This window comes from Bombina bombina, chromosome 5, assembly GCF_027579735.1.
Source record: "Bombina bombina isolate aBomBom1 chromosome 5, aBomBom1.pri, whole genome shotgun sequence".
Taxonomy (NCBI): domain Eukaryota; kingdom Metazoa; phylum Chordata; class Amphibia; order Anura; family Bombinatoridae; genus Bombina; species Bombina bombina.
Window position 1 is genome coordinate 924,939,197 of NC_069503.1, and position 25,393 is coordinate 924,964,589.

A 25,393-nucleotide genomic window follows, 5' to 3' on the forward strand; every position below is an offset into this window, starting at 1 on the left:
GGATTCACATTCACAACCAAGATATAAGTTGCATAAATAATTGTATTAAACATACCAAATACCAACATATCCACCTTAAAAGACAAAACAATGCTAAAAATGAAACTAGTGGCCACTAGAAGTTACTGTATACTACATTTGGAAAAAAGGGCCCAAATAAAGTGCATTTCAATGCTGTAGCAACAGACATCAAATGTCAATATGATAAAGTTTAGCTGATATGATCATAACAGACAATGTCCTCAAAATATCAACCGTTTCATATAGCAGTTATAAAGCGGGGTTAGTAAAGCATCAATCCGATAGCACTGCAGATATAGAGGCATGTCGTTTAGAGCAGTATTAGGTAAACAAGGGGGAATAAGTCAATTAGCTGGTGATAGACGTATCAAGCAAGCAGGTTAAACAGCATATTAGATGCAACGAGCAAAGCAATGTGATATTCAGCGCAGTATGGCAGATCCTTGCCTAGAATGTCCCTAAGAGCCCAGTGCTCTGTCCTGGTGACTTTACTGAGGAAAATGTACAATCTCACCCGCTGCTGCATATATTTTTTGTTAAAGGGAAGTTGCTGGCATAAGGCACTTTTTATTTAAAGGGACAGTCAACACCAGAATTTTTGTTGTTTTAAAATATAAATAATCCCTTAATTACCCATTCCCCAGTTTTGCACAACCAACACAGTTAAATTAATACAGTGTTACCTCTGTAATTACCTTGTATCTAAGCATCTGCAGACTTCTCCCTTATTTCAGTTCTTTTGACAGACTTGCATTTTAGCCAAACAGTGCTTAGTCCTCGGTAAATTCACGTGCATGAGCTCAATGTTATCTATATGAAACACATGAACTAATGCCCTCAAGTGGTCAAAATGCATTCAGCTTAGAGGCGGCCTTCAAGGTCTAAGAAATTAGCACATGAACCTCCTAGGTTTAGCTTTCAGCTAAGAATACCAAGAGAAAAAAAGCAAAATTGGTGATAAAAGTAAATTGGAAAGTTGTTTAAAATGACATGCCCTATTTGAATCATAAAAGTATTTTTTGGACTTGACTGTCCCTTTAACCCTAATATCGACTATTCAATTTTTTCTTATCTTATCTTTTTTGTCTTTTTCAATTAATTAATCTAGCATAGTGCCTCCTGTGCTTCCCCAGATACTATACATACTTATTACTAGTATCTGGGGTTTTCCCACAAATCATTTATGAAGTGTGAGGTGGTGGCTCATATATAAAAATTATTTTATATATATATATATATATATATATATAATTACAATTTGCTGCCTTCGCTGCACTAGTTCCCATGCTGTGTCTCACATGTCTCATATGTATATATATATATATATATATATATATATATATATATATATATATATATATAGGTATGGGTATATACAGATATATATAGGAATATCTATTTCGAAATACATATAACATTTTCCCCTATGTGAAGAACATTGGAATGTATTATATAAAGACACAGTAAAACACAATTTTACATATATACACATATAAAACATAAAAACACATGTATACAAATATATACAAATATATACATAGCACTTCCGGTTTATCTTTCACTTCCGGTATCGCTGTTTTATAGCACTTCCGGTTTGTGTTGTTTCATATTTTCGCTGCTTATGAGTGTTAATAATTCTAACCTTAAACCATGACACATTGTGTAATGTCAAGTTTCCACTCTAACTCTGCTTTGGCTAGTTAATAGGTATAGTGCATATAGCGTCCTTTCTTATTGCTGTTTGCACCGATTTTACACTTCCGGTATCGTTGTCTAACACTTCCGGTTCCGGTTTTTATTGACGTAAAGTCAATAAACACCGGAACCGGAAGCGATACCGGAAGTGAAAGATAAACCGGAAGTGCTATAAAACAGCGTTAACGGAAGTGAAAGTTGCACCTATGATACTAACACATAGAGAGATAACAGAAACATAAATCGGAAGCTTCTAATTTATCTATAAATAAACAAAAAGGGGGTTCATGTTTAATAAACAAATAGAGAGTCATTTCAAGCAAGACACGAAAATTCACTCATAGGACATAAGCCATAATTAGTATACAGAAGGGAAACCGGAAGTCAACACAGTAAACATTAGCGAAACCGGAAGTGTAGGTCGATATCAATCTAATCAACCTTAAATATGCTAACCAAGGGCTTATATGTAAAAGCAATAGCCCAGACAGAATTGACCCTGAGAAAACAGTAACAGCAAGTAGTTAAAATTAAATTTTTCTTAATAGCACGATTTAAATCGAAACATTTTGCCCATACCCACAATGCACTTAACAGGAAGGGGTGTGGCCTATTAGGTTTTGGCGCCCAAACATCAATTACAGCTCTTATAAATTGCCTTAGCTTACTCACAATGTTAGTCTTGATAAAGGCCAGGAGGATATGGCCGAAACGCGTCGACTGATTTGAGTAAGCATAATACTGATATATCCACTGAACAGTTTATATATATTATAGTATTGTTTGTTCTCTTTGCAGGTTTTTGCACAATTTTATTTTGTTTTATTGTATCCAACTGGGAGACAACTTCATTGCACAGAATCCACTATATCATTTTGGACACTTATTGATTAACTTTTGAAAGACTAATTTCTTTTTGTTTCACCAATTTGAGGATTTCCACATTTTTTGCAAAGTTACTTATATTTTCTTCACAATTTTTCTAATTTTTTTCAACTTTTTTTGATATCCAGTGATCACATTGTTTTCACACTTTCAAGTTTGTATTTTTCTAATCACAGGATACACACTATTTTGGAATTTTTCTGAATGGATATATAATATAGACACTTTTTCTTTTTTTCACACCATTATCTGTTTGGATAAATACAATCATAAGAACACTCATCAATATCCGGATTGTACCATAGAGTACCACCCATACTAAGACACTTGGCCTATCAGGTCATTCATTGTCAGACGTTTTTAGGTGCACCAGGTCATTTTTTCTTTACTTTTATTTTTATTATTTTTTCAGATTTTATGTCATTTTCTACATTTCGTTATTGTAACATGGATCCATGATTATTTATGAATGTGTAATATATCGTTTTGACTGTATGTTTTAGAAGATCACCGATATTTTTAACCGATTGTGTGGAATAAATATTGATATACATTTTTAACTTTAGAAGATCACCGATATTTTTAACCGATTGTGTGGAATAAATATTGATATACATTTTAACTTATACACCCATTTTAGCATATATCTTTTGTACATTCACTCCATAACTACTAGTAGGAGGACCCACATTGTGGGCTATAGTTGTCCCCCTTTCCCTTCCTCAGCCTACTTTGGCGCTCACCTCCACCCCCTATCGTTTTCTGTTTACATCGGGTACACTAGGGTATCCGTTGAGGAGAGCTAGAGGTATTCCCAATCCCCTCCCCCCATCTGTCTTCTGCGCAGGATCTACATTCACTCTCTTTATTATATTTATTAACCCCTAATCTGCCCCCCACAACGTCGCCTCCACCTGCCTACACTTATTAACCCCTAATCTGCCGAGCGGACCGCACCGCTATTATAATAAAGTTATTAACCCCTAATCCGCCTCACTCCCGCCTCAATAACTCTATAATAAATAGTATTAACCCCTAATCTGCCATCCCTAACATCGGCGACACCAAACTTCAAACATTAACCCCTAATCTGCCGACTGGAGCTCACCGCTATTCTAATAAATGTATTAACCCCTAAAGCTAACCCTAACCCTAACCCCTAAGTTAAATATAATTTAAATCTAACGAAATAAACTAACTCTTATTAAATAAATTATTCCTATTTAAAGCTAAATACTTACCTGTAAAATAAATCCTAATATAGCTACAATATAAATTATAATTATATTATAGCTATTTTAGGATTTATATTTATTTTACAGGTAACTTTGTATTTATTTTAACCAGGTACAATAGCTATTAAATAGTTAAGAACTATTTAATAGCTAAAATAGTTAAAATAATTACAAAATTACCTGTAAAATAAATCCTAACCTAAGTTACAATTAAACCTAACACTACACTATCAATAAATTAATTAAATAAAATACCTACAATTACCTACAATTAAACCTAACACTACACTATCAATAATTAATTAAATACAATATCTACAAATAAATACAATGAAATAAACTAACTAAAGTACAAAAAATAAAAAAGAACTAAGTTACAAAAAATAAAAAAATATTTACAAACATCAGAAAAATATTACAACAATTTTAAACTAATTACACCTACTCTAAGCCCCCTAATAAAATAACAAAGACCCCCAAAATAAAAAAAATGCCCTACCCTATTCTAAATTACAAAAGTTCAAAGCTCTTTTACCTTACCAGCCCTGAACAGGGCCCTTTGCGGGGCATGCCCCAAAGAATTCAGCTCTTTTGCCTGTTAAAAAAACACATACAATACCCCCCCAACATTACAACCCACCACCCACATACCCCTAATCTAACCCAAACCCCCCTTAAATAAACCTAACACTAAGCCCCTGAAGATCTTCCTACCTTATCTTCACCATACCAGGTTCACCGATCGATCCAGAAGAGCTCCTCAGATGTCTTGATCCAAGCCCAAGAGGGGGGCTGAAGATGTCCATGATCCAGCTGAAGTCTTCATCCAAGCGGGAGCTGAAGAGGTCCATGATCCGGCTGAAGTCTTCATTCAAGCGGGAACTGAAGAGGTCCATGATCCGGCTGAAGTCTTCTATCAACGGCATCTTCAATCTTCTTTCTTCCGGATCCATGTTCATCCCGCCGACGCGGAACATCCATCTTCACCGACGACTTCCCGAAGAATGACGGTTCCTTTAAGGGACGTTATCCAAGATGGCGTCCCTCGAATTCCGATTGGCTGATAGGATTCTATCAGCCAATCGGAATTAAGGTAGGAAAATTCTGATTGGCTGATGGAATCAGCCAATCAGAATCAAGTTCAAAGTATACACTTCCTTAACTACACTCCAATGACCCTAATCTAAATCCAATAGTGACAGTTAATCCTAGCCGTCGGCTCCCTAATTTGCCACCAGACAGTATTATAATAATTGGTTCAAGTACTCAATATCCAGTCTTTGTACTGGGAATTTCAGACCAGCATTTCAGTTTTAACTAACCCGTATTTTAAATATTTCTAATAAAGATTTATGTTTTAATTTTTAGTGTGATTCTTTTTCCCACTCCAGATAATTGGGGGTCCTTTGAGTGCTTACTAAGTATCTTTTTCTGTAAGCTTCTTTAGCTAACTTAATTGGAATGAGTCCTTAACAGCCCAGTGGAAGACCTACATACCAAGCTGTGGTGAGTTTGGGACATTCTGCACCCTACATATGCCCTAGGGACTTTATAACCCAACTAGGCCATATTCCACCCCTGCTCACTACCCTGAGACCTCCCTTTTCAACTGGGCTTAAGGGCCTGCACCTTTATAATTCCTCATGTATTTTGCACTTCCTCTCACTGAAAGCAGAGGCACCGGACTTGTGGATCTGAGTCACTTACCGAGGGACTACCTATCTACCTAAAACTACAATCTTCTAGAGCAGCCTATATTGTTCCACAACACCCTCTGCTGAGGAAGCCACTCATATAAGTGAGCACATAGACATACCTTGCAACTAGCACTGTGCTTCAAATCAAGCCAACTCAGCCCTTCTACTGACTGATCTCTCTCCTTCCTTTCCTGCCGGCCCTTTTTGCCTGCAGGTCATATCCCCATACCCTTTACCCACATCGTCCTAAGGGGGCACCTCCCCAGGAGTGACACATACCCTCACCTTTACAGACCTTCAATCAAGTAACAGTCCTATAGTATTCCTCTATGTGGTCAAGCACCCAGCACAAACACAGAGGGACTCCAGAAACAACCTCACATTGCTGCCCAATCAAAAGCCTGACCTAAACCCTCACTCTCTCACCTCTAATTCAGCCCCTTACTATACTATCCATATACTATATTTCTAAGCGGAAATGAAGTGCTAACTCCACCAGGGGTGCCGGGCCTACTCTCCATATCTTCCTTACCCACTAGGGAGATTGTAGCTCTCAGTACCTGTGTTATAATTATACCTGAGAATTATTTTACTTAACAATATGGTCCACTCCACAAAGAAAAAACAAAAACAGTCTGACATCCCTAAGAGAACCTTAGCAGACCATTTCAACAGTAAAATCCAATACGAACATGATATGTCAGATGAAAATTAACCCCTTAATGACCGGACCATTTTTCAATTTTCTTTCCCTTAATGACAATGGCTATTTTTACATTTCTGCAGTGTTTGTGTTTAGCTGTAATTTTTCTCTTACTCATTTACTGTACCCACACATATTATATACCGTTTTTCTCACCATTAAATGGAATTTCTAAAGATACCATTATATTGATTATATCTTATAATTTACTAATATTTTTTTTATAAAATATGAGGAAAAAATGGGAAAAAACACACTTTTTCTAACTTTGACCCCCAAAATCTGTTACACGTCTACAATCACCAAAAAACACCCATGCTAAATAGTTTCTATATTTTGTCCTGAGTTTAGAAATACCCAATGTTTACACATTCTTTGCTTTTTTTGCAATTTATAGGGCAATAAATACAAGTAACACTTTGCTATTTCCAAACCACTTTTTTTCAAAATTAGCGCTAGTTACATTGGAACCCTGATATCTGTCAGGAATACCTGAATATCCCTTGACATGTATATATTTTTTTTTAGAAGACAACCCAAAGTATTGATCTAGGCCCATTTTGGTATATTTCATGCCACCATTTCACCGCCAAAAAAAAAAAGTTCACTTTTTCACAAATTTTGTCACAAACTTTAGGTTTCCCACTGAAATTATTTACAGCTTCTGCAATTATGGCACAAATGGTTGTAAATGCTTCTCTGGGATCCCCTTTTTTCAGAAATAACAGACTTATATGGCTTTGGGGTTGCTTTTTGTTAATTAGAAGCCCGCTAAATGCCGCTGCGCACCACACGTGTTTTATGCCCAGGAGTGAAGGGGTTAATTAGGGAGCTTGTAGGGTTAATTTTAGCTTTAGTGTAGTGTAGTAGACAACCCCAAGTATTGATCTAGGCCCATTTTGGTATATTTTATGCCACCATTTCACCGCCAAATGCGAGCAAATAAAAGAAAAACTTTACATTTTTCACAATTTTAGGTTTCTCACTGAAATTATTTACAAACAGCTTGTGCTATTATGGCAGAAATTGTTGTAAAAGCTTCTCTGGGATCCCCTTTGTTCAGAAATAGCAGACTTATATGGCTTTGGCGTTGCTTTTTGGTAATTAGAAGCCCGCTAAATGCTGCTGCGCACCACACGTGAATTATGCAAAGCAGTGAAGGGGTTAAATTAGGTAGCTTGTAGGGAGCTTGCAGGGTTAATTTTAGAGATCAGCCTCCCACCTGACACATCCCACCCCCTGATCCCTCCCAAACAGCTCTCTTTCCTCCCCCACCCCACAATTGTTCCCGCCATCTTAAGTACTGGCAGAAAGTCTGCCAGTACTAAATAAAAGAGTTTATTATTTTTATTAAAAAAAAAAAAAAAAAAATATTTTAGCTGTGATGGACCCCTGCCTTAGCCCCAACCTCCCTGATCCCCCCTCCAGCTCTCTAACCCTCTCCAATACCTAATTACCGCCATCTTGGGTACTCACAGCTGTCTGCCAGTACCCAGTTTGGCCCCAAAAACCAAAGTTTTTATTTTATTTTGAACTTTACAACTCTTTCTGTAGTGTAGCAGCCCCCCACAATACCCCCACCCCCCCCCCCTCCCAGATCCTTTTATATTTAATTATTTTTTTTTTTACTTTTTTCTCCCTTTCTCTTTACCCCCCGTGCACGCGCACACACGTGTGCTCACACCCGGACAACGGCACCATCACTACCGGTGCAGAGAGGGCCACAGAGTGGCTCTCTCTGCATCGGAGGCTTGTAAAGGGGTATTGCAGGATGCATCCATATCAAGGCATCACTGCAATACCCTCAGAGCTGCTGGAAGTGATTGCACTCTGTTAGACAACTGACGTACCAGGTACGTCTATTGTCATTAACTGTTAGTTTTTGCATGACATACCTGGTATGTCAGTTGTCATTAAGGGGTTAAAGAGAGTCTATAGCCTCATCTAAAGGGATCCACAGAACCGAAAGTCAACCTACAGACAGGTCCCTGGTAGTACACTCTTCCATACTTGTCCCATTAAAGCACTGTCTGACAAAATGGAGTCATCTAAGATCCAGCAATGATCTACTCCTTGCCTCTTCTACTATCACCTCCTCTCATGCTAGACTACAGGACTTCTCTCGTGTGGCACCAACCCTCTGGAACGCACTTCGAGCTGTCAGACTTTCCCCCAACCTCTCCTCCTTTAAACGCTCCCTAAAGACCTTCTTGTTCAGGGAAGTCTATCACCAAATCAGTAACTAATTCCACTTGCCTAATAGTTGCCCTCATCTAACTACACACTAACATCATTCCCACCTTTGCAGTCCCCACCTCCTGTTTCTCACACTCCTACCCATTTAGATTGTAAGTTCCCACAGAAACAGGGCTCCCAATTCCCCCTGTAGTTGTTTGTTAAATTTTGTCTGGTGTCTCATATTGTACTGTCCTTTTTACCTTTGTTACCCATGCACAGCGCTGCAGAACTTAAAAGGGACATTTCATCTCTTGGGGCATGCACAGAAATTTTAGAGAGGAAACATGAAGATCTTAAAGTGGTTCATACTAACCACCTTTCCTACACTCAAACCCTAGCAGAAATGATTTCAGACTTGGAATCTAAAATGGCGGACCTTGAAGACAGGTCACGTCGCAATAACATTAGGATCCGTGGTATATCCAAAGATATTGGGACTGCAGAATTATCTGGCTTCCTGATGGGCCTATTCAAGGAACTACTTGGGCCATTGCAAGACTAGGAACCCCTCATTGGCAGAGCCCGTAGGGCTCTCCGCCCCAGAAAAGCTGCCTCAAGTATCCCGAGTGATGTTATAATTAGGCTACATTACTACACATTCAAGGTAAAGTTACTCAGGGCTTCCTTTCTAAAAAAAAACTTGAAAGACCCATATCACACTCTCCAAATCTTCCCGGATTTGTCCACACACACTCTAGACAAGAGATGCACTTTCTAACAGATTACCCAGTGTCTACGCAAAAATAGTGTGAAATATAGATGCGGCTTCCCTGTGAAATTATTTTTACAGTTTAAAGACCATACATATGCCATCCCCACCCCAGACCAAGGAATGAAGCTTTTACTCTCACTGGGACTGCCTCATCCCCATGAACAGAACATTAGAAAATCATAACAAACTAAGAGCTAACCACTTCCAAAGAGATCCAGCCAACAGTCCAAGAGAAAAGATTTGGCCGCCCCCAGAGAGGACACTTGACCATTCACAATTATCCTTTTTACTGGGCTCTGGACCAAGTTTTGGGCTATACGTATCCTTTCCTAAGAATTCACTTGTTCACAAGGTGTTCATGTTCTAATTTTTTTTTATTATTAATTTTTATTGATAGTTACAGATTGTACAGAAAGAATAAAAGTAATATACACTCCATATATGATCCACACATTTTAACATAAGCTAGTACTCTATACCATTGTTTAGTTCATATCACCTTTATCCATCATGTCACAGACTAGCAATATGTCCTGTTTTAGTTCAAGGTTTTGCATAGGCCTCCTGCTTTACCTTCTCTTGTCTTGCTTTCATTCCAAATAACAATTCTTCTAGATATACGACAACACTACATGGCTTATTTAGCAAATTATACACAATGTTTCCATAAATAATGAGTAATAGAAGGAAAGAGGGAAATACCTCAGGAGTATAAATAAAGCAAGAGTATCCAATCTTAATCCGGATTTATCTTTGTCTGTAATCTATTTCTCTCCATTATATTGAGAGCAAGCTACGATTAATTAGGACTTGTCTTCCTAATTCTTGACAAATGTCCTCACACATTACTTTCCCCAGAAAGATTTTGTTATATATCTTTAAAGAGGGGAAAGCAAGCCCTCCCATATACTTAGCCTGTGTTAGTTTATTCAAAGCTATTTTCCTGCGCCGCTTACCCCACATGAAACGCCTAAAAGATTTGTGCACCTCTTCGATATCTTTTTTTGGCATCAAAACCGGAATATTATGCATAAAATATAAGAATTAGGGTATTGAAATCATATTAATTTAATTAATTTTAGTGATGAGAGATAAAGGAAGTGTCGACCAGCTTTCTAGCTCTTGTTTTAATTTACTAATAATGGGATTATAATTCATTTTATACCAATGCTTTGGGTCACCACATATATTTATACCCAAATATATAAATTGGGTATATATTTATTTAAATGGAGTTTGTATGTCCCTTTTAATATCTTGAAAGATCCAAAACAATTCAGATTTTAATGCATTAATGTGATATCCAGAAATAGAGCTAAATATTTGCACTATATCTAATACCCTGGGGACTTCTAGTTTGGCATCTTTGATAAGTAAAAGCAGATTATCTGCATATTGTAACAGTTTAAGTTTCTGCGTCCATATATGTATTCCTTCCAATGTTTCCCTTAGTTTAATTGCTAAAGGCTCAATTGCCAAATTAAAGAGGAGAGGTGAAATTGGGCATCGGTGAAATTGGGCATCCTTGCCGTATGTCAGGGTTTTTTCCCTGTTGTGTTTGCTATGTGCTGCTGGCAGCCATTTTACTCACCTCTCTTCCTGACTGTGGTGCATTGTGGGGGATGCTGCTCATTTCCTGCACTTATGGCCACACTGGTTTGCATCATCCATGAAGTCTCAGAATTGTGATGTCATCACTTATTATTTAAAGGGCCTCTGTTCAGTATGCTTTGCCTTTGCGTTGTCTCAGACCTGTTTGTGAGAGTTCCTGTGTATTACCTGGCTGCCTGACGTCCTTCCTGGTTCCTGATCCCTGGCTTGTTCCTGACTCTGCTGTTTTCCTTGTTCCTGATTCCGGCTCGTCTGACTATTTGCTTTGGCTCCTAACTCGGCTCGTCTCACTACCAGCTCTGGTTTTTACTCCTGGCTTGTTATTTGACTTGTGGACTTTTTATTATTTTTTGCTATTAATAAAGGTGTGATTATTTTTGCACTTCTCGTCTCAGTCTGATTCCTGGCACCCTGAAATTACGCAAAGGCCATGAATCCTGATGGTGCTAATAATCCACCTTTACCTGCCATCATTTCCAGGATGGATGAACAGGATCACCGCTTGGATCAATTTGCAGTAGCCCTGCAAACCCTGCTGACTCGCACTGCACATTTGGACCAAAGTGTCCCACAAGTTATGGTTGCTCCTGTTTCCGCTGCTTCACCTATGCCTACCAGGAGCATGTCTGGTTCTACACCTCTACCTTAGTGATATGGAGGCGATCCTATTCAGTGCAAAAGGTTTTTGAACCAGGTGGGCATTTACTTTGAGATGTTACCTCAGGCGTTTCCCTCTGACAGAGCTAAGGTGGGATTTCTCATCTTGTTACTCTCTGACACAGCTCTTGCCTGGGCTAATCCCTTGTGGGAGATTAATAAACCAGTGATTTCAAATTACCCTGAATTTGTGGCCTCCTTTCGAAGGGTATTTGATGTTCCGGCTCGCTCCTCCTCTGCTGCTAAACTACTCATGTCCATTCAGCAAGGTACAAGATCTGTTGCTCAGTATGCTATTGAGTTCCGTACGCTTGCCGCAGAGGTAGGTTGGAACAATGAAGCCCTTGTTGCCGGCTTCTTTCATGGGCTCTCTGATGCAATTAAAGACGAAGTTTCTGCCAGAGATTTAACAGAGGATCTTGAGGCATTGGTATATTTTTTTTATCCTAATTGACATCAGACTCAGAGAGGCCCTCTTTCAAGGAGTGCTTGCAGAAGCCTCCTGCTCTGTTGTCTCCTATGTGTTCGTTCCCACCCATGCCTCCCTCTCCTCCGATGCCTCCTGGTCCCGAGTCACCAGGTACTGCTGAGCAAATGCAGCTGGGATTCACACATCTCTCCGCGGTGGAGAGGGCCTTTAGGAGGAGGGAGGGGCTCTGCCTCTATTGTGGGTTACAGGGACACCTTTTGAAGTCTTTTCCTACACGGCCGGGAAACGCTCACACATAAGGTCCTGTCGGGGGAAGACCTTGGGTGGTTTATCCCCGTCCCTGGAACCACGTAAGGAGAAACCTTTGGTCACGGTTGTCCTTTTCTGGGTGGACTCCTCCATAGTCACTCAGGCTCTTGTTGACTCCGGTGCTGCGGGCTATTTCATTGACAGTGCTTTTGTATCAAAGCACTCCATTCCTGTTTTTCCTCGGTCCGTTCCGCTTGCTATTGAGGCCATTGATGGCAGGCCCCTTCAGCCCGCACTCGTTACTCATGAAACTGCTCCGTTGTCCATGTCTGGTGGGGCTCTCCATTTTGAAACCCTCCAGTTCCAGGTGATAAACTCTCTGCATTTTCCAGTTGTTCTGGGTTATCCCTGGCTCCAAAAGCACAATCCCAGTCTCGACTGGCGCAGGTCCGAAATTTTGTCGTGGTCCCCGCAATTTATTTCCACTTGTCTTCGGAAACCAGTTAAAGTCTTGTGCACTTCTTCTGTATTTCAATTGCCAGAGGAGTACCGAGAGTTCCTAGACGTGTTTGACAAGGTGCGTGCCGGTACTTTGCCTCCTCACCGGTCTTACGATTGTGCCATAGACCTGCAACCCGGAGCCATTCCTCCTCGGGCCGGGTGTACCCTCTGTCTGTTGCAGAGAATTGTGCCATGGAGGAGTATGTTGCCGAGGCTCTGTCACAGGGGATCATCCGCAAGTCCTGCTCTCCTGCAGGGGCTGGCTTTTTCTTTGTGAAGAAAAAGGGTGGCAAGTTAAGACCATGTATCAATTATAGAGGTCTTAATTGTCTTACCATTAAGAATGCTTACCCTATTCCGCTTATTACGGAATTCTTTGACCGCCTCAAGGGAGCTACGGTCTTTACTAAACTTGATTTGAGAGGAGTGTACAATCTCGTTAGGATCAAGGAGGGCCACAAATGGAAAACAGCATTTAACACCAGGAGCGGGCATTATGAGTATCTTGTAATGCCCTTTGGCCTATGTAATGCTCCTGCTGTTTTTCAGGAATTTATTAATGATGTCCTACGAGATATGTTGCAACAGTGTGTTGTGGTGTACTTAGACGACATCCTCATACACTCACCCACACTTGAGGCTCATCGTTCTGATGTTACACGGGTTCTTCAGAGACTACGTGAGAACGGCCTGTTTTGTAAATTTGAGAAATGTGAGTTCCATCAGACTCAAGTAACCTTACTGGGTTATGTTATCTCTGTTGCAGGGTTCTCCATGGATCCTGACAAGTTATCTGCAGTTCTGCAGTGGCCTCGCCCAGTTGGTCTTCGGTCTATTCAATGTTTTGTGGGGTTTGTCAATTACTATAGAAAGTTTATTAAAAACTTTTCTTCCTTGGTCAAACCTATCACAGACATGACCCGTAAAGAGAATGATCCACTCCTTTGGTCACCTACTGCCATTAAGACCTTTGATAGTCTTAAGACTGCCTTTGTTGCTGCTCCAGTTCTGGCTCATCCTAACCCTGTCCTGCCTTTCATTCTTGAGGTCTATGCTTCTGAGACTGGAGTAGGTGCCCTCTTGTCTCAACGTCCTATGCCTGACGGTTCCTTGCATCCGTGTGGTTTCTTCTCTAAGAAATTGTCTCCAGCGGAGTGCAATTATCAAATTGGCGACAAGGAATAACTGGCCATAATTTTGGCACTTAAGGAATGGAGGCATCTTCTCGAGGGTACTAGCGTGCCAGTGCTCATTCTTACTGACCACAAGAATTTAACTTATCTATCTGAAGCAAAACTTTTGTCGCCCCGACAGGCCAGATGGGCGCTATTTTTGTCTCGGTTTAATTATGTGGTCTCCTACCTGCCTGGTAGTAAGAATGTTAGGGCTGATGCCCTCTCTCGACAATTTTTGCCTCTGTCCAAGGAGGAGTCTGTACCTACTCCTGTTATACCTCCTGACCATATTTTGGCTACCATACGTACTAATTTGACTTCTCCCTTGGGGGAAGAGATCCTGGCTGCACAAACCAATGCCTCCTGCTCAGTTTGTGCACATAAAAAGACTCCTCAATGTCTTCCTGTGGGTCTTCTTCAACCTATTGCTAATGGTGATGGTCCTTGGACACATCTTTCCATGGACTTCATTGTCAAGCTCCCTGTTTCCAATGGCAATACTGTTATCCTTATGGTGGTTGACCATTTTTCTAAAATGTCACATTTCATTCCCTTGATGAAGCTGCCTACCGCTCATTAGCTTGCTTCAATTTTTGCCTGGGGAGGTCTTCCGTTTACATGGGTTACCCAAGGAAATAGTGTTGGACCAGGGTAGCCAGTTTGTCTCCAGATTTTGGCATTCCTTTTGTGCTCAAATGGGGATGCAGCTTTCCTTCTGCTCGGCATATCACCCTCAATCCAATGGGGCTGCGGAACGGTCTAATCAAGCTCTGGAACAGTTCCTCTGTTGATATGTCTCAGATCACCACAATAATTGGTCTGAAGTTCTGAACTGCTACCTTGGACAGAGTTTGCTCATAATAGTGCTATTAATGCTTCCTCCAAGTTATGCCCATTCATGGAGAATTATGGGTTTCAACCATCCTTGTTGCCTGAGGCATTCATGTCTCAGGGTATTTCGGCTTTGGAGGAGCATCTCCGGCAACTCCGTTCCACGTGGGTGCAGATTCAGGATTGCCTTCATCGTTCTATGCAGCGCCAAAAGTTCCAGGCTGATCGTAGGCGTCTGCCCGCACCTTCCTACCAGGTTGGTGAGTGTTTGGCTGTCCTCCCGCAACTTGAACCTTTGTGTGCCTTCCAATAAATTGAGAGAGAGAGATATTTTACATCTCCAAGTTATTAATACCTCTGTATGCTCTTAATATAGGTACCTTGACTTGAAGATTCAAGAATTTTATAGTATTCGGTCTCCTATGTAGACCATTTTCTAGGAGGGGTTTCAAAGGCACTGTTCTATGCGCTCTTTCTATTAATATGGCTCTTTCGGGTGTATTTATGCCCAGCGCCTGCGGTAAAGTAACAGAAGCAAAGTGAATTAGATCTTGAAAGGCAACACTCTCAGAAACACCTATAACCCTCAGGTTATTCCTTCGAGACCTATCTTCCAACTCCTTAATCTTCCTATGCATATCTGATATTTTGTTACTATGTGTTTGTAAATTTTGTCCTTGCGTAACTTGTGTATCCTTTATGCCTGAAATCCTATTTTCAGCTTGTTAGTCTTGTAATGAACTGTTTAGTTTCTGTTGTTAATAACACTACATCTTGTCTAATCTGTTCATATTGTGGTAGCAACAAGTTAGCTACTTGTTTTAATATTTCAATTAAATTTGCAGAGCAGATTCCTGTACCAGCTGCTTCCATTCTAATTTCTGCACTATTCTATAAGCTATTCCTCGCTATTATTTTTTGTCTTCATTTTTAGCAGGCATCGCAGGTGATTTATTAGATAGATATCTATCCATATATAATTTACTTTGTGAGTAAAATAGAATCAATCCAACGTGAATCAGTGGTGTATAGGGGAAGAAACTTCCTTGAAATTTTGAAAGAATCAATACCGTTTTGTTTTTTTTGTTTGTTTTTTAAATTGTTAGAGGAAAAACAATAATGGGGAGAGTATGTGTAGTGAGGGAAGGGAGTAGTGATTAAATTAATATGTGCCAGTTTTTTAATGCCTGTTAATTTAGGTAAAAAAAGCAATAAATAGAACAATGTTTAGCGAGTTGTAGCTTTCCAACAAAGCAACCTGTTTAAATAGGGATATTGTTGAAACACAGTCTACTTTTGACTTACATAGGTACCTAGGGAGCTTGTCTTTGCCAAATTTAAAGCTGAAACAAGCCCTGAGATGGCCCTTGTATCAGGTGACTCCTACAAGATTTACTCTTAAATTTCTTTTATTACGCCCCTCCTATGATTTTATATAAGATACCAGAACTATGTCCCTAAGAACGAGCTATTTGTTTTCTTTGTTACTTTAGGGTATCCAACACCACACTTAGGGGGATATTTATCAAGCCGTCAACCGCAAATACGCTGGAATTCCGCAGCGTAATTGTGGTGAGCTTGATTTGACCTAGTTATCAAAGCCTACAGACCGGCAAAAGTTGAAATCTGTGACGTAACATACGATTCGGCCGTCTCAATCCAGCACAGAGCGATGCTTACGTCATTACAGATGATCTGAATACACATTCAAATAATTAACCGGTACACTCGCGGCTATTCCGGCCCAGCATACCTGGTTTTCAATCCGCCACCCTGGAGGCCACGGATGCCATAGGAATCAATGGGAGTCTAAAAGCAGCGAAAGCTTTTGTTCGATGCTGCCAGATATCCCATTGATTTCTATTGTAGAAAACCAGTAACGTTTACACCTAACATAAGCCCTGAGTCTAAACACCCCTAATCTGCCGCCCGACATCGCCGCCACCTACATAATGTTATTAACGCCTGTTCCGCTGCTCCTGACCCCGCCGCAACTAACTAAATGTATTAACCCCTATTCCACCGATCCCGGACCCCGCCGCCACTACATAAAGTTATTAACCCCTATTCCGCCGGACCCCGCCACCACCTAAATAAACATATTAACTAAACCTCTGGCCTTCCACATCACTACCATTAACTAAACCTATTAACCACTAAACCGCCAGCCCCCCACATCGCCATAAACTAAATTAAGCAATTAACCCCTAAACCTAACAACCCGATAACTTTACATTAAAATTACAACATCCCTATCTTATAATAAATTAAAACTTACCTTTAGAATTAAAATAAACTATATTAAACTATTAATTAACCTACCCTAACTATTATACTAAAATTACATTAAACTAGCAATTAAATTAACTATATTACATATTAAAAAACCCTAACCCTACTCAAATTATTTAAATCTACTAATAAAAATTACTAAATTACAATAAAAACAAACACTAAGTTACAAAAACAAACAAACCACATTATCAAATATAAAAATGAATTACACCTAATCTAATAGCCCTATCAAAATAAAGCCCCCCCAAAATAAAACCCCCTAGCAATAAACTACCAATGACCCTTAATAAGGACCTTTTGCGGAGCATTACCCCAAATAAATCAGCTCTTTTACATGTAAAAAAAAATACAAACACCCCCCAACAGTAAAACCGACCCCCACCCAACCAACCCCCCCAAATAAAAAGCCTATCTAAAAAACCTAAGCTCCCTATTGCACTGAAAAGGGCATTTGTATGGACATTGCCCTTAAAAGGGCATTTAGCTCTTTTACCTGCCCAGACCCTACTCTAAAAATAAAACCCACCCAAAAAAAACTTAAATAAACCTAACACTAACCCCCGACGATCCACTTACAGTTTTTGAAGTTCCGCTTGAAGGATCCATCCAGCCGGCAAGAAGTCTTCATCCGGGCGGGCTCTTCTATCTTCATTATTGGTTAATTTATTACTTCCTTTAGGGTAGAATAATTTCGGCATAACCACCATGCATCAATTCTCTTAATGGAGACTTAAAGAAAAAGATAGATTTACTACACACATTGGTTTCAGTCCATCCCAAAAAACCTTATGTATGGATAGTAGTAACGTTCCTTTCCCAAAGAGCTTCCTTTTATTCAAGCCTTTACGAAGACTTAATATCCTTGTTCCAAGTTAATTGATTACACCTGATAGATAAGTCTGTTGAAAAAAAACAAAGTTAGGCTTTAGATATAGTCTCCCCTTAGCTGGCTCTGAATGAGCTAATGTGCCTTTAAACTGTGAGCTCTTAAAATCACAAATTTCAGGTTGAATTTTTATCAGACATCCATATCCATAACATGCCAGAAGCAAGAGAGTCATGCATAGCTATTCAGCGTACTTACAACAATCCAAATAAAGTTCAAACACATCCTCATTCCTACTTTCTTGTGCTCCTTATTCTCCCACAGATTTACTTGAAAGTAATTGTAACGCCACTTAACGCCTCTTAAAATGTCACCTCAGGGCACTCAGCTCTAGTCAGCCGACCTTACAGTTGCTTATGAGAGCATTGACTTGGGCTTTAATTGTTTGTATATTTTCCTGCCATCTCTGCAAATCATGCAATCCAGCATAAACAGTGAGTCCACAACAAGGTACAGTCCTACCTGAACCAGGGTACTTCCCTCTGGCTTCTTAATGCTCCAGTAACCCCGGTTACTTAGGTACTGCCGATCTTACCCCGGAGACTGTCCCTCTTCCTGTCGATTCCTCCGCAAGAAGGGAAGGACAGTCTCAACAGGGACCGCGGTATAACCTGGAGCTGCCTCTCCTTCCGCTCAGTAACACCTGTACCTCTAGCCTTGTTTGTGTCAGTGTATTCTAATTTTATGTTATAAATGTTCATTGAATACGCCTTAGAGAGACCCAGCCTATATTGTCATTATACTCATCTCAATTACTCCTCAAGGCGGGACTTAAGAGTATACTTATACTTATTTGTTTTACCCTACTCAAATGTAACATGTTCGCTAGTCATATTATCTTCTCCTAAGAACCCGTTCACAAGGTGCTTATGTTCTAACCTTAACACAATCTAGTTTCATGTTTTGGTTGTTTATTAAGTATACCTTAGACAAACCCAGCCTATATTGACACTATACTCACCTTAACCACTCCTAAAGGCGGGACTTAAGAGTATACTTTTGCTAATTTGTTTTACTCTACTCAAATGTAACATGTTTGCCAGTTCTATTTGTGTTTATGTTATTTAGTTGACCTCGCTACTGTTGTTTTTGTTCCATTTACCCTGGACAGCCCCTACCCCTCCACAGGTATAACCTACCCTTAACCTCAACAATACTGTAGCTGCAAACTTCTCCCTACCCTAATGCTATCACATACTGTATCATGGAAGAGCATTTCCCGGCAGCCCTACCCTATAACCCCAATAGGCCTTATCCTACAAGAGCTCTCATCTCCCTTAGTCTGCCCTTTACCCACATTCAATAGCAAATACTGTTTATATTCTCCAACTCCCTACATACTCTTACTAACAACTGAAACCTTACCCCTCCCATAGACCTCTTACTGCTGATTTCTTGCCAGATACTCATAGAATTGAACCACCTTATCATTTAATCCCTCTCGTACTCTCCTCAACATATTTAGTGTTCTTTCCAGAAAGTCCCTTCCCCCCATCACCCTCCATGTCTGCTGATTTACCCTTTAAGAAGACATTTAAAATACTCAAAAGCGTACCTCGTAGGCACACTGGCTATTCAACCATTCTTGTTTGCATTCCTCTGAATGTGGCTACCTAGTTAACTCATTTTAGATCCAGCTTCTGGGAATTTACTCTATCCTAGCTCCCCAACCTCTTCCTCTCTTTCCCCCTTTTTTATTTTTCTCTTTCTTTCAGCATGACAGACCTTCGATTCATTAAGCTTAACACTCCAGGGCCTCAACTCCCCTACAAAGCGTAATCTCTTGACAAATCTCCTCCAGCACTCTAGAGTCAAAGTACCACTCGCACATACAAACGATACCTGATAGTTATAGAAGCTCCCTTCAAATTCAAATCTAGAGGAGTGGCATACTCATTAGTGCCAATGTCAAATATGACCCTATATACATAGAATGCAACCCCCAGGCCCATTTCATTATCCTGATCTGTAAATTAAATAATAAATTAGTCACCTTGGTGAATACCTATGCCCCTTATTCCATAGAAGTAAGGCTTCTTAGGAGACTCCTGGAGTCAGTGTTAGCCATAAAGCAGGGGAAACTAATACTTGGGGGTGACCTTAACCTGATCTGGGATCCAACTCTCGACAGACTTGAACCAAAGTTTTCCACCTTAGAAAGGTCCGCTCACTCTCTCTGATGCCTTTCAAAAACTCTTTCCCCAATATGATCTATATGATGTATGGAGAGCCTTACACCCAAAGGACAAGGAATTTACCTTTTACTCCCCCCTCATAAATCCCACACAAATAGAGTTTTTTCTTCATGAGCCCCCGTGCACTTGATCACATACCCTATGCTAGGATATCTCCGATCTCCTGGTTGGACCATGACTCCCTACTAATCTCTATAGGCCCCCACCTAGCTGACCCACTTCCACCTCCTTGGTGCCTCAAAGATTGGCTAGTTACCAACCCCTACGAAAACTCAAACTCCAAGAAACCCATCTCTAAATTTCTGAGATTCAATTACAACGTACAGAACTCAGTAGATCCTCTGGACCTACCTTAAGGCATTTCTCAGAGAATATTTCATTAAAAACCCTGCGCTCATGCACAAAAACCAGGGAGCCTCCCTAGCCACACTTACCTCCCAGCTTAGAACTCTAAAACAACAACTCTATATTACCTATTCAAGTACATTAAAGACAAAATTTCGAATATCATACAACAGATTAAAACCATTGAATATCAGAAAACCCAAAATACCTTAGAGAGATTCAAGCAGATATACTACTACAAAAGTAATAAAACCACTTCCCTCTTAGCAACAAAACTATGAAACCACATGGCCCAGTCCAAGATAGTCTCTATTAGAAAACACAGCAGTTTAGTATACTCTCCGAAAGAGAGAGGCAATACTTTCAGATCGTATTATCACTCCTTGTTTAACCTAGAGTCCAACAACTCTGACCACCCATCCCCAGCAGCTGAGGTTAGCTCCTTCTTAAATACTCTTAATTTACCCCAATTGTCAAAGGACGATTTTCAAATCCTAAATACCCCAATCACCTTAGAAGAAATGCAATTGAGTAATAAACATCTTAAATTAGGTAAATAACCAGGACCTGATGGCTTCACTGGTCGCTTTTACAAAATGCTTCAACCTTTAGTTGCCCCCATCTTATGTAGAATGTTTAACGATGTCATGCGCAAAGTTTCTTTCCATAAAGAATTTCTAGAAGCTACAATAATTACTATATTAAAACCTGGTAAAGACCCTAAGGACTGTGGGAGCTATCGTCCCATCTCTCTCATTAATTTAAACAGAAAACTTTACGCTAAAATTATGGTCAATAGACTCTCTAAAATAATCCCCTCACTAGTTCACACATATCAGGTGGGCTTCATTCCCCTTAGAGAAGGGCCAGACGCTACCAGGCGCATACTCAATATCCTCACTACTACTTCTAAAGAAGAGTGCCCCTCCTCTCTCTGTCACTAGATGCTGTAAAAAGCCTTTGACAGAGTGAGGTGGGAATATCTCTGGGAAACCATGAGAGCATTTAACTTACCTAATGAGCTCCTATTAGCTGTCCAGGCTGTGTAGGTTTCCAATCCAGTGCTCTAGAGATCTCCAATGGAACTAAACAGGGGTGTCCCCTGTCTCCACTCTTATTTGCACTAGCAATAGAGCCTATTGAGCAGGCAATTAGACTAGATCCTGAGATCATTGGATACCACATAAGAGACTCTCAACACAAAATCACTCTTTACGCGGATGACATTACCCTCCTTCTGACTTCCCCAGCCACCTCTCTTCCAGCAGTCTTTAAAATTCGTACTCACTTTGGTTCCTTGAGCTTTTATAAGTTACACTTGATCAAAACTGAATTCCTCCACATCAACATTGCCCCTAGTGAATTATCCCTATTACAGCAATTATATAAATTCCAATGGTCCTAAAAGACTATTAAACACTTAGGGACAAATTTTAGCATGGACAACCTCTCTTGTCATAACTAAAAAATTCTCAGAAAGACTCCCTGAGTTCAAAAGGCTCCTGGATTCATAGAAGTTTAGAGATATATCGTGGACAGGGAAGATAGCTACTATTAAAACGTCCTTCCACCCCAAACTGACCTATTTATTTCAATGTATCCCACTTAACATACCTAGACTAATCCTTAACAAACTGCAGAGTTATCATTACTACATATATCTGGCGTGTAAGGAACCCAGAACCTATTGACAGACCCTGCAAAGGACAGTTAAAAAGGGAGGATTACCAAATGTCATTCTCTATTATAATGAAGTCTGACTCTCTCACCTGATGAGGTGGAACACCCCAGGCAAAAATTTGTGCTGGCACGAGGTCGAGAGCTCACTTTTACCATAAGGCCTTAAATTAATAGGCTTACCTTGGATACCTACACATTACAGGAACGATCTTGGGATTATTTACCCTATAATCCAGGATACTCTTTAATTCTGGAATCAGGTTAGACATGGTCATGAGATTTCCCCCATCCTCCCCCGACTCTAATGATAGCCAGCTCCTTGCACTCCCTGACTCAAACATACTAGCCTGGCAAAACGCTCAGGTCTCTTGTATTTCTGACTTCTATGAACGTAAGAAATGGATACTCCACTCCCAGTTATGTGTCAAATTTCAGATACCTCCCAATATCCGATTCAAAGCCTTTCGCCTTAGTTCTCTTTTAAGATCTTGGGGTTACCCTAAATGCAACCTCAGAGATCCCACCAATTTGGAACAGATATGGACTCAAGGTGATGTAGTCAAAAGGGCGATATTCTACCACTACAGCTTATTTCTTGAACCCCACAGCTATCACAAAATCCCATTTCTCATAGGAAAGGGACTTAAACTTTGTGGCTGACACTGGCTCTTGGTATCGGGAGATACTATTCACCAAAAGACTTTTGCCATGCGCTACCCTCTGAGAACTTTATTATAACATTTTGGTTAGATGGCACCTAGTCCCTACCACCTTACATAAGATTTTTAGTAATCACTCTCCTATGTGTTGTAGGGAATGCGATCAAATAGGCACCACCTCCCATGTGTGGTGGTCTTGCCCCAAAATCAAGCCCCTCTGCGCTAAACTCTTCGCAATCCTCAACCAAATCCATATAACAATCCCTTTCAGAACAGAGGTTTGCCTTCTCCACTTAGACCTCCTGAAGTTAACCCCTGCACGTAGAAACACTTACCATTTACCATTTAATGTCCACCAAATTGGCAATAGCCAGAGCTTGGAAGAACAAAGCCCTCACAGCTTTTCATCAAGTCATCTCCACGATAAGATACATTAAACAAATTAAATCTTACTCTCACAAGGCTCTCAACAGAGTGGACATTTACTTAGAGACTTGGTCGCCCTGGACCGAGGCAATCCCCGAATGAGACAGCTAGACTAGAGAACTAGGCATTCTGGATTGAGGTATTTCCTGAATGAGACAGCTAGACCTGGCCTCCCCGTCCTTATACTTAATCTACTTAATCCTCTCTCCTTTCCAGACTGGACCAATTATAGAAACACTGCTATAATTCCCGTTCTTCCTTTTTTTTTTTCTTCTCTCTTCCCTCCACCCTTCTGAAAAGCCCTAACATCATATGTCCCCCCGAGCTATCAGCACTCACCTAGTCACCTCCTCTTTATTTATTCATTATATGTATCTATTCCAATTAGATAAACCCTACGAGAATGATGTATTATATGTAAAAAAAAATTAGGTCTAATTTCCCATCCACAGGTACCAGATTCCTAAAACATAATTCTTAATGTAGAATCTCTCCTATTTTATTTCCAGCAATGATTGACTATATTTTACATACAAAGCATTTGTATCACAAGTGTATCTTGTTCAAATATGCATTGTCCTTTGACTAGGTTTTTAAAGTTTTGTAATCATGCCAAAGACTCCCTGCGAGGATGTTTTATGTCTCTGTTCTTGTTTCTAATCTCCTCAATAAAAACATAAAAAAAATTGATTTAATTTTCTCCTTGCAAAGTATTTAGGGATTTTTCATGGTTTAAAGGCACTGGAAAGCCAATCATGTTTTTCTAATGGAATGGCATGAATTAGAATTAAAACTATAGCAAATACCTTGCAAAGCCTTTTTTAAAAAACTTTTTGAGGGAAAATTCCATATTACTAAGTGAGCAGTAGAGTCCCATGACTTTTACTTGAATTGTTATTTATACAAATATATTATTTACCTAATGCTCTATTCAAATAATAGAACATTTCCTGCAGAAAGGACATTCCAGTGCTATTTCCTTAAATCAGATATATTCTGTAAACACTAATTTTAGGAATAAATTGCACAGTGTAAGTTTGACATAAATTAATTGGAACAATAGGAAACATCTTACCAAAGCAATTAGTTTATTGCTGTCTATCTCTAAAACTCTTGTTATTCAAAGTTGATTTTGTTGTTTTTCATCACAATTTCTCTAACCAATTACAATAAACTCAAATGAGATTAGGTTTTGTAGGATGATCTGCATTGATTGCAGAACAACAACAAAACTTTGGGCACTGAAAAACTTTAAAATGGAATAATTTAAAAACTGTGCATGCTACTAAGTACATGTGTTATATTGAGCATAACATTTATTTACACAAAATAACAATGAGAAAAAAAATAAACTTGAATGTCCCTTAAGGGATAGTAGAGACAAAATTAAAGGTTCATGATTCAGATAGAGCATGCAACTTTCCAATTTAGGTCTATTATCAAATTTACTTTCTCCATTTCTCCTCTTGGTATCCTTTGTTAAATAGCAAAGCTATATAGGCTGATATGAGCTTAGGGTGTGCACATGTCTTTAGCAGTCTATGCAGCATTATTTGCAACAATGTAGAACATTGATATAAACATTGTTGAAAACACTACTGACAGATGGCTAAAGATGTGCATAACCCTGATCTCCTGATTACTCTTTATTAAAGGATACAAAGAGAACTAAGCAACATTAATTATATGAGGAGATTGGAAAGTTGTTTTAAAATGTCATGCTCTATACAATTTACTGTACAATTAAATGGATTGAAATAAGCCTCAATTATCATTCTGCATTTAATCTAGCGATTTGAAACATAAAATGTAAACTGAAATAGAGAATTACCTGAAGCTGGTGATACATATTCTTTAATTCATTTGCTTCCTTGTCATTCTTAGGTACAATTCTTATTACTTTATCCCTGTCAAAAAAGAAAATCGGGACACAATAATAATAAATCTGTTATAGCACTGTATCCCGTTAAGAGCTTTCATAATCTTTCAAAATAGATCATGAAGGTAAAATCTTTGAAATTTATTCAAAATGACATTCCAGACAAAATTTAAATCCACGTGGATGCATTTATGTTTTGAAAAGAAGCATTTTTGTAATATACATGTATTAGTAAAAATGGTTCTTGTAAAAGCTCTAGTCGTTTCAAAAGTGTATTTAAAGGGACATAATACTCATATGCTAAATCACTTGAAACTGATGCAGTATAACTGTAAAAAGCTGACAGGAAAATATCACCTGAGCATCTCTATGTAAAAAAGGAAGATAT

General features: G+C 39.4%; 1 protein-coding gene across 1 annotated transcript in view; it reads right to left on the minus strand.

The window, feature by feature from the left end:
• Window positions 1–25,393, minus strand: part of CPA6 (carboxypeptidase A6) — a 386,652-nt gene that overhangs the window by 173,483 nt on the left and 187,776 nt on the right. The window contains exon 2 of the mRNA XM_053715100.1: window positions 24,958–25,033. Within this exon, the coding sequence (XP_053571075.1) occupies window positions 24,958–25,033 (76 nt within the window). The remainder of the gene's footprint in view (window positions 1–24,957; window positions 25,034–25,393) is intronic.